The sequence below is a fragment of the Mandrillus leucophaeus genome, unplaced genomic scaffold (genome assembly GCF_000951045.1).
Source record: "Mandrillus leucophaeus isolate KB7577 unplaced genomic scaffold, Mleu.le_1.0 Scaffold365, whole genome shotgun sequence".
NCBI lineage: Eukaryota > Metazoa > Chordata > Mammalia > Primates > Cercopithecidae > Mandrillus > Mandrillus leucophaeus.
This window is the reverse complement of record NW_012103865.1, coordinates 2,042,095-2,059,306: the sequence shown is the minus strand read 5'-3', so window position 1 is coordinate 2,059,306 and position 17,212 is coordinate 2,042,095. Positions and strand designations below refer to the sequence as shown.

The following is a 17,212-nucleotide window of genomic DNA, read 5'->3' as shown; positions in this document are numbered from 1 at the left end:
TAATTGATGTCTGATATATTGATATTCTTTTAGTTAAAAATACAGCCATTCATAACAAGTGAATTTTTTTCTTCTCTAACAATATAGGTCTATTTTCCTAAACCATAAATAAAGGCTCTGTAGTTAGCCTGTCTTCTATACCATGAAATAATCTTGCCATGTCAGCAGTGAAAGTGGATTAACTGAAATTTCACCTTTAATTTTCATCTAATGTGTTTACTACCGATACAGCAAAATGTTTGTACTAAAAGCCAAGTATTGACCCATGCCTTAGCAGCTAAGCCTGTGTGGCCATTTCCTCATTCCTCCCTGTCTAGACTGTTAATACTACTTCATTAAATAATGGCTGACACAACAAAAGAAACACTCCTATAGATAGTGGTTTATAAATGGAATTGGTGCATTTTCTAAATAAGAAAATGCAGTACAGAGTGCTCCAGTTAAGTACATTGCGTCCTGTGGTCAGTAGCTTACACAAAAGTCAAAGATGAGAAACTTCTGGATCCATTTCGCCACTGGCTTGAAGCCTGTGACGTTAGTCAATCTACATGAATCACTAAGCTTTAGGAAAAAATAGGTAACATAGTCACATGTTCAAGCAATTCAAATATTCAGTATGTAGTTTCAGTCATTTAACTCTGCTTAGCTAATCCAAAAATTCTTGAGGAGCCAACCAATTTGTTAAACCCCTAATTTGACTTTGGGTTTTTAAAATTTATTATTTTTTTTTTAATATAGAGACGGGGTCTCACTATGTTGCCAGGCTGGTCTCAAACTCCTGACCTCAAGTGATCCTCCCACCTCAGCCTCCAAAGTGCTGAGATTATAGATGGGAGGCACAGTGCCTGGCCCATAGTTTGATTTTGTTATAGTAGAGAATACACTGAGCTACAAGTCAACAGACTTGAATTTTAGTTCTGGGCATCCTAGGTCAATAAGGTATCTTTAACTTGTTTCCCTGTTTTGAAATAAAGTGTTTGGATATTATATCCGTGGCTCTTTAAATACATTCTCTGAAGCACTGAAGACCTAGCCAGTTCCCTAAAACCAACTTGGTTTAGTTATGAGGTAAAGTCAAGTGAATAGAACTCTGAGCCTAGCACTTTAAATTGGTTAAAGTAGGAGCAGCCTCACTGTTACCTATATTAAACCACTGAACTAAATAATAGATAAGGTTTCCTCCAGATTAGATATTCTATAATAAAGGAAGTTAGATCAAGTCATATTTCTGCCCACAAGGAGCTTATAATCTAATTGGTAGAAAAAAAAAATACTTGAACATTTAATGTGTAAGATAGTATTACACATGTCAGCATTCCACAATGATACAGTAAAATACCAAGTAGAAGGTTATAAAGTTGAGGCTGGAATAATATGCAACTTTGCATGCAGATAGTTAATGCAAAGAAGGTTCATCGGAAAAAGAGAAGTTCAGGCTGTCATCAGGAAAAAGTCCATGGTATGAGTATTGAAAAATTGATTATTATAACTAGAACGAGAAAGAGAATATATTAATTGTGAATTAAAGTAGCCTGTTTCTAAGAATGGCTAATATTTTCAGACTTGTTAGAATATTCATATAGGAAGATGACAGCTATTCCTAACATGAAATATTATTATTGTATATCAGCAAGGGGAAATTAAAAATGAAAATAGGTCATGATGAAATATATTAGGAGCAAGCATGTATATTTATAGGTTTATGGACAAAGTCTAAGACACTGCTTTCATTACCTTTGCTGTAACAAATCATATCTGTTAATATCAGGCCATTTGAACTTAAATCAAATAATGTTTTTCCCAAAAGGCAGTGGTCAGACTCTCACTAAATGAAATTCTGTTCTAAAAACAGCCATATGATTGAATGGATTCTGCTTGATGGTAAACACTCATCCCCTATTTCTGTGTTGTAAATATTTTTCCACAAGACAGTGAAAAGCCACCATGACCGTTGAGATTTCATTTTCGGGACTCTCACAGTTTCAGGCTGAGGTATAAGAAAGACCATCTATTATTAAGGGAGTGGAGGTCAAGCCACGCTGGTGGCCCTCGTAGGGTAAAGCAGGGATCAGGGAGGGGCTGGTGCAGGAGGGTGGCAGGAGATCTGGAGGAGCTAGAGGGGCAGGTACTCGCTGTGACAGGGAATCTCAAGTGGAGTGGGCGGTGCAGCCAAAGAGGAAAGCAGGGCACCGGGTAGGGACACAGAGCCGGGAAGATAGATGCCTTTGTGAGAGGAGCGGGAATTTCATCAGCAAGAGGTGGCCTGAGTGGACCCGTCGGTCTGGCTGAATTGATCAAGATTGAGCCAGAATCTTAGAGGGATTTACACGGCAAATCTTTCAGAACTTCACAAGGGCTTTTTGTAAATTCAAAGATTCAGTCATCTGGTTAATTTGACTAGATCTTCCCAAGCACAAATAAATGGAAAATTGACTTCTAATAGTACCTAAACTTCACTCCGATATTTCTGGCCTTTGAACTTTACCAAAGGTAACCTCCCACGTGCTCAGAGAAAGGAAAATTTAAGATAGTACCTGGAGGAGAAGAGACTAGACAAGGTCATGCAGAAATTAAATCAGAAAGCTCTTAGTTCACAAGCAGGGAATGGAAACCAGACCACCAGTATGAAGGGGCAGAGCCTGAGCCACGGCACAGGGCAGTCTTCACTGTTCTTCCCAGGAGGAATCTAGAGTAGTTCATTGTGAGCTTACAAAGGCTTTTAACTACTCAAGATAATTTTTACAGTTAATTATGACATAAACCCTAAAATTCCTGTTTCCTGGAAGGCAGAGACCAAGGGAAAGTACTGCCACATGGTAACAAGGTCAAGCTCCCAAGGACGTAAAACAAGATGGAGATGAACAGGTTTTTTTTTTTGTTTTTTTGGTTTTTTGGGTTTTTTTGAGACAGAGTCTTGGTCTGTTGCCCAGGCTGGAGTGCCATGGCACAGTCTCGGCTCCCTGTCCTGCCTCAGCCTCCCAAGTAGCTGGGACTACAGGCGCCCGCCACCACACCTGGCTATTTTTTTGTATTTTTAGTAGAGACAGGGTTTCACCATGTGAGCCAGGATGGTCTCTATCTCCTGACCTCGTGATCCGCCCACCTCAGCCTCCCAAAGTGCTGGGATTACAGGCGTGAGCCACCGCGCCCGGCCAGTAAACAGTGATTTTTACCATTCAGTCAACCGTTTGCACAGAGAGAGAGAAGCCAGAAATCTGACTGATAAGAAATTCTTATCCTTTGCCAGCATGCCAGGTTTCTGGGTTTCCTTTCCCTGAGCAGCCCTCGTGACTGAGCTTGGCACACCATTGCGCTGGGGCAAAGCTGCATCAGCAAGGAAAATTATCTTTTTCTGTTCTGGCCAGAGTAAACTATGTGTGACAAAAACATAGACGTTCGCTACTCCGATTAGCACCCAATATCAAACTGGCAAGGCTCAAATTTGCCCCTGGTTGGTTTCCATCATTGTTAATCCAACCTCCGACCAGGAGTTTCAACCTGTGGTCTCTGGGCAAGATGGTTTCCCTGAATAATAGAAAAGATAAGAAAGGGAAAGGAGAGAGAGAGACAAGCATTGCCTGAGGCAGGGTGGGGAAGGCGAAATGATTAGGGAGGCCAGAGAAAGATGCACCCATTGCCACGCACTGAAAAAAAAGTTCAGGCGGCTGCTTTTAGGTAGTGAAGGGACCTTTTCCAGCAGTCCCGTCATCTCTCAAGTTTCCCCTTCTAGGGAGGAAAAAGCTCCCCATGTCCCACTATCCTGTACATGCCTAATTCTGTCACCCACAGTTGTCAGCAAAGAGTGCAAGGCAGATTATTCCAAAGAGAATAGCAGTTGACATGTTGTAGTGCCAAACCCATTCTTAGACAAAAGGGACTTTACAGAGAGCCCTCGTTTTTAAAATGTACTTCAAATGCATTGTTGTTCATTCGGAACATTCCAGTGTAGGTTATCTTTAGTAAGATTTTGCTGTTTCTGTAAGACTTCACTGCCTCCCAGGCCTAAAGCATAAGCCAGAAAGAACTTGGTTTTCCAGAAACTAAGGATCCCATTTTTACCTAAAGTATTGGCCTTACACTCAGGTTCTCTTGATTAACTTAGCCAGTGATTTTTTTTTCCTAAGTGTAAGAAAAATGAAACGAAGGGGTATAACACAAAAATCTGATTTTTCAAAAGCCACATTTTATAATTCCTGCAATATTACTGCTTACTACCAGTTCCTTTCTGACCCAGCCAGATGTAAGAGGCCTCTAACTGGATCCAAGCCAGTTAATTCCTAGATCAAATCCATTCCTGGACCCAGGCCAGTTTCTGTCATGACTCCAAACCCAGTTTGGATCAGAAATTTGCTCAAAGAAACTCAGAGAGCTCAAAACACAAATCCGTGGAGCTTGGAAATCCAGGAGGGAGCTTACCCACGATCCCCAGCGACTGTGAGAGATCAGTGGAGCTCCAAAATCCAAGGGGGAGCTCACCCATGATCCCCAGCGGCTATGAGCGATCAGTGGAGCTCCAGAATACAAGGGAGCGCTTACCCATGATCCCCAGCAGCTGCGAGAGATCAGTGGAGCTTGGAAATCCAAGAGGGAGCTTACCCACGATCCCCAGCGACTGTGAGAGATCAATGGAGCTTGGAAATCCAAGAGGGAGCTTACCCATGATCCCCAGCGGCTGTGAGAGATCAGTGGAGCTTGGAAATCCAAAAGGGAGCTTACCCATGATCCCCAGCAGCTGTGAGAGATCAGTGGAACTTGGAAATCCAAGAGGGAGCTTACCCATGATCCCCAGTGGCTGTGAGAGATCAGTGGAGCTCGGAAATCCAAGGGGGAGCTTACCCATGATCCCCAGCGGCTGTGAGAGATCAGTGGACACAGTGGGTCCTGCAGGTACCTTGCAGTGTTCACTCAGCGCTGCTGGGGGTCGCTAGAAGCTCCACTTTGGATCCCGCTTCTGACACCATCTGATAAAAGTAAAACTTCAGCTGAATTAAATTTAAAAGAGTTCTATTGAGCAATGAACGACTCACGAATCTGGCAGCCCCTGGAATCACAGCAGATTCACAGAGACTCTCTTGACTGGTAAATTCTAAAAGGGCATGGATTATGTCTCTTTAGCTTATTTGTATAGATACCACCTGCAGGTTTGAGACTGATGTTAAGTAATCATACTGTGCTACCGCACATGTTCCTCTCTTTCTTCACTTTTCTATACCATTTCTGTTTGTTCGATGTACTTGTAATAATCTCCATTGACATTTGAAGGATAGAAGCAAATGCCACTTTGAAGCTTCCTTAGTGCAGATGAAATGATAATAATACAACACATTTTCAACACTTTCCTGGAGAAGTCAAAGCTCTTCACAGACTTTAACTCATTCATCTTCACAATAGCAGTATTAGAGATAACCGGGGACAGGTGTTATTGGCATTTTACATATGGATGCTGAGGTCACCTGAGGGACTTTTAACAGAAGTCAAAATATGACAGTGCAAAGTTCAAGTCTCTGTTTTCAGGGATGGCACTGAGGCCCACCGTACAAAATGACTTGCCTTGCTCTACAGCCGGGCAGCAACAGATGCGGATGACTGCGACTCAGTCATCTTTGGCATCTGGAGGTCATAATTCTCACCTCTGTGGAATGGTTTGGGGGCAGGCCAGTGTCCACAGGTGGCAACACGAAGACACAGGATTTGAAGGCAACAGAGCAAAGTAGATCAGTTCAGAACAGCCTGTGGACAGCCTTTCTCTTCTTTGAACACACGTTTAAATGTGATACTGACTTTCCACACTGAAAATTTTCACGGAGTTCTACACAGATCATTCACTTTACCACTAACAATTAATGCAAATAGGTCACAGTTTGTGGATATGGACTGTGGTTCTCATTTTATAAGCCCAGTAAGCTTCTCTTTTTCTTAAAGCAGCTCTGATTGACTCTTTAACTGGAACATGGGGCGTTTTATGAGTAGAACATGCTGATGACATAATACAGTAGGGAATTCTCTTTAACAAATAAAAATAATGATTTTGTTTATTTTAGAAAGGGCTAAATGTTTGAAAGTGATGATCTTTGTAAACATTTTCTAGCTGGCATGATTAGTTTTGACTCCTCCAAGCAGCAGCATTTTCCTGGTCTAATTGTTTTTCGATCAACAGGCTGAGTCATAACACAGAAAATGTGGAGAAGGAAGAATAATAGAACATCAGAAGCCTTCTAATGCCTTCCAGCCCTCATCCAAGGGCAAGGGAAATGTGACTTCCAAGAGAGATGAAGATAAATGCAGCCAGTTTCAAACAGAATTCTAATAGCCCTTCCTTGGACATTTGAGTTCAAGGAAGGATTAGTTGTCAGGAGAGGGAGGTGATGAGTGTTCACCTTGGGAGGAGTCTTAGCAGATCAGGGTTTTGAGAGATAAGGCCCAAAAAGAAAGCACAGCTGATGGCTTGTTACCAGAGACATGCATAACAATAAGTCTCGCTCTTATCATTTTCACAAGCACTAAGAAGTTCTGGTAGACACTGCACGTTAATTTCCAGGGCCTCCTGCATCAATGAGTGGAAGTAAAGGCTGTCCTTGGTGAACTTCAACGAGTTGACAAAGGAAGAGTCCTCACCACACACAGGCTGTGTGCTCAGCATCTCTCTCTATGCTTTTCCAAGAAGCTGCAATGCAGATATATCATAGACTAGATCATTTCTTCCTGAATTTGGCACATTTTTTTTTCAACTTGGATTTATTTTGATGCACTTTAAATCAATGAACATTTCTTAATGCTTTGCGATGGCATTACTTCAGCTTTCAGGGAAACCAAGGGTGAACCAAGAGGAAAACACTTCCCTTCATAAGTTGCTAGCCTTTCTGTCCAATTTTTTCCCCCAGATTGTAATGTGGAATTTTAATATTGAATAACTTCAAACCTGCAGAAAAACTGAAGGGACAGTATAGCAAAATCTGTATACCTTTCACTTAGATTCACCAAGTGCTAACATTTTTTTCTACATTTGCATTTATTTCTTTGTATGTTTACTAGGCCATTCTTGCATTGCTAAGAGACTGGGTAATTTGTAAAGAAAAGAGGTTTCCAGCTGCATCCATGTCCCTACAAAGGACACAAACTCATCCTTTTTTATGGCTGCATAGTATTCCATGGTGTATATGTGCCACATTTTCTTAATCCAGTCTGTCACTGATGGACATTTGGGTTGATTCCAAGTCTTTGCTATTGTGAATAGTGCCGCAATAAACATACGTGTGCATGTGTCTTTATAGCAGCATGATTTATAATCCTTTGGGTATATACCCAATAATGGGATGGCTGGGTCATATGGTACATCTAGTTCTAGATCCTTGAGGAATCGCCATACTGTTTTCCATAATGGTTGAACTAGTTTACAATCCCACCAACAGTGTAAAAGTGTTCCTATTTCTCCACATCCTCTCCAGAACCATCATTCTTAGCAAACTATCACAAGAACAGAAAACCAAACACCGCATGTTCTCACTCATAGGTGGGAACTGAACAATGAGATCACTTGGACTCGGGAAGGGGAACATCACACACTGGGGCCTATCGCGGGGAGGGGGGAGGGGGGAGGGATTGCATTGGGAGTTATACCTGATGTAAATGACGAGTTGATGGGTGCTGACGAGTTGATGGGTGCAGCACACCAACATGGCACAAGTATACATATGTAACAAACCTGCACGTTATGCACATGTACCCTAGAACTTAAAGTATAATAAAAATAATTAAAAAAAAAAAAGAAAAGAAAAGAGGTTGAATTGGGCTTACGGTTCTGCAAGCAATGCAAGAAGCATCGTGCCAGCATCTGCTTCTGGAAAGGCCTCAGGAAGCTTTTCCCCATGGCAGAAGGCAAGGCAGGAGGAGGCACTCCCCATAGGGAAATCAGGAGCAAGAGAGAGATTGTGGGGAAGGTGCCATGCACTTTTAAATGACCAGATCTTGAGAGAACTCACTATCTCAAAGACAGCACCAAGCCACGAGGGATCCACCCTCCTAACCCAAAAACCTCCCACCAGGCCCTTCCTTCAGCATCAGAGATTACAATTCAACATGAGATTTGGGCAGGGACAAATCTCTAAACAATATAATATGAGAGTATGTGTGTATGTGCATTACATTCTGAACTATTTGAAAATAAGTTGGGGACATGATAATAATAAACACCTAAAATTCTTCAGCTTGTATCTCCTAGGAATGAGGTCATTCTCCTGCATAACTACAGTGGTATTATCTAATCCCAAAATGTAACATTGATGCAATAATAGTGTACAGTCCATATTCTTACTCTCCAAGTGTCCCAGTAGTGTTCTTTATGACTTTTTAAAATCTGGAGTCTACTAAAAAAACATGTATTTAGTTGTCATATCTGTTTAGTCTGTTTTAATCTAGAAAAGTCCCTTCACTTTTTTGGTCTTTCATGACACTGACAGCTTTTAAGAGTTCAGGCCCACTAACCTGTCATCTGCCCCGCATTCTGCATTTGTCTGTGGTTTCCCCATGATTCAATTCAGGTCAGGCATTTTTGGCCAAAAGTATTAATGGGTGATGTTGTATTCATCCCTAGCATCATAGCAGGAGGCACATGATATCAGTATGACCTTTTATTGGTGATGCTAAGGTTGATCATTTAGCTAAGACTGGACTCATGAGATCTCTCTGCTACCTTTTTTTCTTCTGAAATTAAAAGCAATACGTGGAGTACTACATTGGAACTGGGTTCTATCCTCCTCCACATTTTACCCAGTAGTTTTAGCATCCATCCATTGATGGTTCTTGCCTAAACATTGGTGGCTGCAAATGGTGCCTTTCTAATTCTCTAATTCTGCCATTCCTTCCTTTAGTAGTTGGCATTCTTCTGTAAAGAATGGGTTTTCTTCTCTCCACCTGATTTTGGCAATTCATTATTCAATATATTATAATGCCTCTCTCTCAGGATTCTTTTCTAATGCCCCCAATTAGTTCCAGTCCTTGTGTCCTTTTGACAGGTCTACATCTGTTTTTGAGTACCCTCTTGCTTTCTGGAACAAGATGTTTCAAGCTCACTCTGTACTTTGCCTGGTTGAGACAAGGCATCTAAATAGTCAGCTTTAAATACAAAGTGCGTTCCAAGGAAGCAATCAAGTCATTTATAAATAGAAAAGAGAATTTTTAATTTGGCCTTTAGCAGTTGGAGAATCAAAGACTGGTACAGGGTAGAAAGTGACATTGAGTTTAGACTTGAAGGATGAAATATGCAGAGAAAAGTCAGTTTGTTCCTGGAGGAAACGTGTCAAAAATTTTCATAGAAGCAGGAAATTCCTGATCTATTCAAGGAATAGCAAGTAGCAGAGAGTGGCTGGCAAGCAGGTAGGAAGTAGCCAGATGACAAAGGGCCTTAAGTGCCATGCCAGGATATTTGGCCAGGAAGAGGGACTGTGTTTGCTTTGTTTTGAGCATTTCATTATAGGCAATTAAGGTTCACCCATTATTCCTTCACAAGGGTTAGAGGAGTGGGAAGAGAAAGTAATAATTGGGAGAAAGGAGTACAATTAGAAGATTATTTGTAATTACAAGAAAAATTAGAAGATTATTTGCAAGTACAATTAGAAGATTATAGGTATTTTTTTGTATAATGACTTCTTTTCCTCTGAGTAGATACCCAGTGCTGGAATTGCAGATCATTATTCTAAGTGAAGTAACTCAGAAATGGAAAACCAAACATCAGATGTTCTCACTTGTAAGTGGGAGCCAAGCTATGAGGATACAAAGGCATAAGAATGATACAGTGGACTTTGGGGACTTGAGGGTCTTGGGGGAAAGGGTGGGAGGTGGGTGAGGGATAAAAGACTACAAATTGGATACAGTGTACATTGCTTGGGTGATGGGTGCACCAAAATCTCACAGATCACTACTAAAGAACTTATGTAACCAAACACCACCTGTTCTCCAAAAACGTATGGAAATAAATGAATAAATAAAATAACAATAAATAACTCCTTCCCCCTTCAAAAAAAAAAAAAAAAAAGGAAGATTATTTGCCACATGTCCAGGCAGGCAACTATTTATTCTATACCTTATAGAATGTAGTATATATTCTCTTGGTAATTTTAAATTAGGTTTGCTTGGATTTGGGATTTTTGGTTGTCCTTTCTATAGTTCCTGCTAGATAGTTCTCAGCCCTCAAGTTGAAGGTCAGAGGACTGAGTCTGTCTTGCTGCTGAGCACATGTGAAGTATTTAAGTGTTTGTTGATCCACTCACATCATGTTTAAATCACTCGAAATGATATTATGTGCTCACTTTGAATTTAATGTTCTCTTTATAACCTAGGACTCTGTGACTGCATATCTATATATGAAATGAAAATTAGTATCTGTATTATCAAACCAAAAAATAATGTTCCTCTGAAAACAGATAATTGAATCATAAATATAGTTCCTGCTTCGATAACCTAGAACTGCACTGTTCAATCCATATAGTAACCACTAGCTATGTGTGGCCACTGAGTACTTAAAATGAGCCTTGTCCAAGTTGAGACATGCTGTAAATGGATTTCAGAGACTTAGTATGAAAAAGAATGTAAAAGACCTCAATTTTTATATATTGATGATGTTAAAATGATTTGGGGTATATTGGGCTAAATAAAAAAGATATTAACATTTTTCCCATTTTTACTTTTTTAAGGTGGCTATTAGAAAATTTAGATTTGTGGATCACTTATTTTTATTTGGCAGTGCTGAGATAAATAAATATATTTATTTTACAGTTGGTCTCAAACTTGTATTTCCTGAGATTCTAATAGAAATATAAGTACACAAAAGGCATGTACTCCACAGCTTTACATTAGGACTACTTTGAATTCTTGACTTCAAGAAAGTGAAAACACAACATATTGACTTTATTTTTGAAAATTTTCAAGAGCAGCCATAAGTATAAATGCCATTTTATAAGAAACAAATTCATTAATAACATTTCCCAGAATTCATATTTTACAGTATAAATTAGCAATTTTTAAAATATAATCTTTTGCCTCATGTGTGTACATAAAGGACCTTTTTTAAAAATATATTTGTCAAAAATTAAAATGGTAAAGACCTATAATAGTGAACTGATGTTACAGACAGTATAGTTTTCTTTTCCTGGTAATGAAATCTGAGTCATATTTTCTTAATGTGTTGCCATTTCTCCAGATGGGCTAAGAATCCTCAGAAAGTAAATGGTGAGTGTAGACAGTCGTCCCATTATGCCTTAAATAGTTAGTGATGTCTAATATGTCTAACTTAACTCTCAGAACTTAACCTAATGTTCCTGAATAGTAGGGAGCCTTAAGATTCATCATAATGGGTTCATTAAGCATTTGTCTATATGAGATGTAAAGTATTCATTAAGTCTTAGAGTGATTTTTAGGCTCTTACTAACGCATCTCCTTAAGTCTGTGTCAGGCTGCCGAAAGACAGCTCTGTACTTCAGGAAAACAGACCAGCAGCAGGTCTCTTCTTCAGAGCTCTTCAAAGAATCGCCTTAACCTCCCTTACTAACTTGTTAGTGTCTGACAACTTTTATTATCGTCATAGCCTGTGATTTTAGCCTCTCTGAGCTACATTTTCCTCATCTCTAAATGGAAGATAAAACCCGGCTATGCTCTGAGTGCCTGGTGTACTGTAAGGACTCAGATCACATCTTGAATGAATGAGGATTATGCCCATCTCAAATAGCACCTCCCAGGCAAAGCTAGTTCACTCCATTTTTCCCTCAGGATTTATTGATTTTAGAAATGTTTCCATTGCCTTTTTAAATAATTTATTTATTTTTACAAAAGAACCAGTGTCAATCTACAGATTCTTGGGAAGCCAGGCCAGTGGGCGGGCCTCTAGGGATGCCAGTAGCCCCCCACTGTCAAAGGCTTAACTTCCCTCTTGAATACACAACCCATCTTGGCTGCCAGGAAGGCACCTCTGCCCTCCTTGGGCCGCCTCATGCTTCTCTCCTGTCTACTGGGTTTGATTGTATATCTTTCTCTTTTACTACAATGTGAGTCCTCATTTTAGTGAGGACAGAGAAACTCATCCTTAAACCCTAGTGCCTGGCACAGAATGAGACTTTAATATCTATTAAATAAATGCATATGTATATGCAGGCCAAGGAATCACCTGAAATGATGTTAAGTATTTCACAAAAGCTAGCCTGGAAAAGTTACGAGTGTACCTCATTCTACTTCTCAGCTGGCTATAAACTAATCACTTGAATTCAGGCCTTTGCTAATTTTCAGCTCATGACATCTCTCTTTTTGTTAACTTTAAAAGACAAACCTGATCTATTTTATCGGCAGGATAACAGGAGAAAGCAGAGAAGATGGAAATTTCTTGAATATGTATCATATGTAAGATTGGCCACATAATCCATACAATGGCCACATAATCCATACAACTTCCCTGTGAAGTAGATATTTTCTACATTTTTACTGTTGATGACACAAGGCCAAGGAGTTTAAATAACTGAGTTTGTAAAGCTGGTGAATGGTAGAGCTGGGGTTTGAACCTAGGTCTAACTTATTAACTTCATCATGATGGAGTCATGCTCTTTGATAGAGAGATGCCTTTTCTATAAAAGCACCTGAGCAGAAAAGTCATGCAGGTGCACAGAGAATGAATGCCTCCCACTGTTGTTTTTCAGTGCCAAAAGCATCCGAGGCCTTGCAGAGTACTCCTTCACACTTCCAGCTCCAACCAAGGAGCCACAGTTCACTCATGTACCTTGTGGAGGAAAGATGGGCAGGAAACCAGGGACAAATAGCCCCACTAACTGAAAAGAGTTGAATAATTGGTTTCCACCAATTTGCCGGCTCTTGCTTTGTAGTCCCCTGTCTTTCCAGCTTTAGAGAAAAGCTGGGAGGACATCACTGAAAACAATAGAACACGGAGTGCTAATTCTCATCCTTACCTTTGGGAAAGGAAACAGCCTGAGATAATGGATGAAAATTGTAAAATCTATGTTAATGTGCTTATCACACAAAGTATGGTTGCTTATAAGCTTGCACATAGATCCATAACTTTTATTTTTGCCTTTTGTTAAAAACGGGACTTGATCTGATGACTGGTTGTCTTTGAGCAACTATGGTTGGCTATAGTCTACTCTGCAAACAACGCGGGAAAATATCCAAATCGGACTTTCTATAGTTCAGCCAGCTAAAGTGTTGATCAAATCCTCTAGGGTAGAAATGAAGAGGTAATTTGTTTTTCTGCTATCTGTACGCAGCTGTCTCTTTACTAGTTTCATGTACTTACGTCATGATTGGCCTTCAGATATTTGGGGTGGAGGAAATTCATCATAATTTCAAATGCTTTTCTTAAATTTTTTTTTTTTATTTTTCTAAGGGACACTTTAAGGTTTTGTCCAAAAATGATTCTGTGACTTGAAGAAAATATATTCCAAAAAAATTGTAATGACATAGTAAATTAAAATTCATGACTTTGTCTCTCAACTTACTCATCTTAGTTTTCTATCATTTTTATTGTACTTTCTATAAAGTTAGAGATAATCCAAACCAATTATTATCTTTAATTAATTGTAACATAACTGGTCTTGTTGGAAGTTTAAATACTATAACATAAAATAAAAACATAATTTGCAAGTATGGCTAACAGTGGCCTTGCTTAACTCAAATAAATGTTTCTTTCCAAAAAAAAATTGCATTGTCTTATGCCCAAATACAACCACTTTGATTATTTTCCCATTTGAAAATTAATTAGGTTACAACAGTGTCTTAGCAAACCCACTATGTATAATCTGGGTAACTACCTCTGAAATTCTGAAATCCATAGTCTGGCTTCAAAAATCAGAAAAGAATTTATATGCAGCTATAAACTTGAAGCACAATGTTGTACTCCTGTTCTTTGGGCCGAAGTAAAAACTAGGATTTTAATTGAGTTTCTCGAATCATATAATGTATGTGTCAAATTCAGGTGGGTTGTGCATGCATGGGTCTTCACAAGGGAGTTTCCACTTTAAAGTTGGCAGGCCTGCTGAAGCACTCCAAATTGCCTTCACCATGAAGTGGTGTGAAGTGCTCCCTGACTCCTTCCCTCTTGGCTGTTGGGAAAAGCTTGAAACCCCAGGCCTGGGATAGGTCTCAGGAAGTACTTGGTAAGCACCTAGGTTCCAGGCAAGACCACCATTCAAGAGAGGTAGAGATTTCAATTGACTTTGCTGTGAATCCCTCAAAGATCACCACCCTGATCTACCAACTAGTTTAACAGTGTCTAGATCAATACATATTTTTGTGTATATCACCAGTGTTCAGAAACATCATCTCACAAAAGTCCTAAATGACTCAAGAGTTAAGAGCTTCTTATATTGAAGTTCATATCAGGGCAATATTCACATGAGATTCACTCTGTATTACTGTGTAGTTTTACTTTTGTGTTTGCTTTAGTAAAAACATTAACAACTATGAAAAATAATTTGAGTTTTAATAAATAAGCTGTGTGAACTGGTAATACTGACAATAGATTATCTTGCAGTACCTTTCCTGAATTTTTAAATCACCTTTTCAAGATTTCCTCAGAAAGATAGGAGGCTCCCTCTAGTGGGAAGTGAGCATTGTAATTGATTGATTTCCCCCAAAGCAGTGTGTATAACTTCATAGGTTTTGTTTGAAGGAAAAGGACCCTCTTCTGACTCTGATAGTTTGGGCTCCATAATATTTGTTTATTTTTCTCTCTGAATTTTGGTAAAGAAAATAACATTGGTTACCAAGCTTATAGGACAGTTGTGAGTTTAGAGTCATGTTGATGAAGTGAATTGCTCCTGTATCAGCAAAGAGATGTGAAGTTACCAATTTGTGCCTAGGCATTAACTTGTTAGAGAATAAAAAATATGTATATGTATATATTTATGAAATATATAAATTCTAATCTTAATTCATAAGCCTTTTACTTTGATAAGTAGGTTAAAGGATTATCTTACCATCTCTTGCCCTCACTTTATAGCTGAGCTTAAGTGACTTGCTCAAGATTACACATTTGAAAGTCGGCTTTGACCTTTGAGTTTCTATTAATTTTTACAGAATGTAAGCTGTATTCGCTTTGGCTTTTCTTACTTTATGAGAAAACAATGACCAAAATCACATGCATTTTTTAGGTAATTTTCTATCTGTCTCATATCATTTCTACTTGAAGCTAAAACTACATCTTTATAGAGTATAATAACTTATATTAAATTTTAATTCTGAATTATCAAGAGAAACTAAAGTTGTACCCAGGGAAGGAAGGAAGTAGCACATTACAAATACAGGTTTTGGTTTTGTAATTAGTAAAGGAAAAGAAAAGATTCTAATAAAATTTAATATTGAGAATGATATATAACCCAAAATGGCCAATAACCACTTCCAGGAAGAATGTTTACAGCAAGTTATAGAAATTTCCCATTTTAAAGCCATACATCATATATTTCACCTATTCCCCATTTATATATTTTTTATCAAAGTGTGTGCTTACTTGCTTTTTGGTAAGTGACAAAGTTAATCTACACTGGAGGAAGAAAAAGAAATAGTTACTAATTTTTTTCCCTTATTTTTTTACAGAAAATGATGTGCTTGCTTTTGGAACATTGGTCAGTACTTCCAATACCTATGATGGGTCTGGTGTTGTGACTGTGGAAACTGACCACCCACTCCTCTGGACCATGGCCATCAAAAACTAACCTGTCGACTGGCATCCATAAATGTGCCTCTGCCTTATCTCATTTCTCAACGGTTCATTGCTCAATAAGAACGATTCACCTGGGTTTGCAGGAATCTAAACCTCTCTAGGGGAAGCCCACTGGGTTTAAAGATGTTAGTGTTTAAATAATACAGGTAACATAAATGGCAGATCTCAATTTTATAGTAGTGGGAAAGATACATGCTAAGAAAGCAAATAAGTTCCATTACATTTGATTGGAACTTAATGGGAATCATTCCACTATACAATTCAGTACTGATTATTCTTCTTATGTTATTAATCATTCCGTTTAGCCTAGAAAATTGTTTTTAATTTGAAGCAGAGATCATTGTTGAGGTTCCTCTTGGGAGTCTAGAACATCCTTAAATGTCTAACAACAAGGGCTACCTCTGAGTACCTTTTAGTATTAGTTTTCTGTATAAGATATATATTATCTTCTACTGAAAAAAAATTCCTTTCAGATTGGGGTTATAAGTGCACCAGGTCACTCTGACCTTATTACTGTCTTTGGCATTGTCTTTTTTAAATAAATCAGGAATCACTGACCTAATTGTCAAATTTAAAAATAGGTAGTTATTATAAGCAAAGAGAAATGATGTGAAAGATTAATGATGATTCATGGAGCCCTACTCACACATTAACCCCCCCAACATCACAACCTAGGTGGAAAAAGCTGTGCAGAGGAAACAAGCATAAATATCAAATTCATTTCTGACATAGCTTAGACTGAAAAACTGTTGGTTCAAAGACCAGAAGTGTACTCACATTACCAGAAAATGAGTTTGTCTATGGGGATACATGAACACCATACACTAAGGAGCCTAACTCCAAAGCCTGCGTTCTCATCCTAGTCTGATATTCACCTAAGTTTCCGGACCCCTTTCGTTAGCTGTAAAATGGAAGGGGTTGGACTGATGGTGTCTGAGGTTCTTTCCCACACTGAAATTCTAAATTTTGACACTTAGCAATCATAGGGCTGATAATACACACAGTTACTGACTTAGCCTAAACAACCTGGTGCATCAAAATGTATTCACCTTTCTTTTGTAAAGAGACCATCTTCTATCTTCTTTCCACCTTTCTCTATGTTTTATGAAACCAACTGTTGACATACAAATCATGATTGAAGGAAAACCTGTCCAATGTGTTTTATGTACACAAATCCCTATGTTGCTATAAGAAAAGTGACAGTAACTGTTTTCTTTTTGGTGCTATGACAATGTGAGACTCACGTTGTCTGTAGAGAATGAAAGAAGCAGTGACCCACGTGACTGTGGCATTTTCGGCACTTGTCGTTACTTTCTGCTTGACTGGAGTTTGAGACTCAGCCATGTTTCCATCTTCAGTTTCTGAAGACTAGTTATATATTCCTTACTCAAAATATATTCATAATATATAAAAGAAGTATATCTATGATTTTAAAATTTTACTACCAAAGAATGCATGTTCTATTTGTCCTGAAAATGTTACCAGTGTTAATAAATGGAT

The 17,212-nt window shown here is 38.8% G+C and overlaps 1 protein-coding gene across 2 annotated transcripts in view; it reads left to right on the top strand.

Moving 5' to 3' along the window:
• Positions 1-16,370, top strand: part of TPK1 (thiamin pyrophosphokinase 1) — a 409,608-nt gene extending 393,238 nt beyond the window's left edge. For both annotated transcript variants that reach the window (XM_011989928.1, XM_011989929.1), the window contains one exon: positions 15,586-16,370. In XM_011989928.1, the coding sequence (XP_011845318.1) occupies positions 15,586-15,704 (119 nt within the window). In that variant the 3' untranslated portion in view covers positions 15,705-16,370. The remainder of the gene's footprint in view (positions 1-15,585) is intronic.
• The last annotated feature ends 842 nt before the right edge of the window (positions 16,371-17,212 follow it).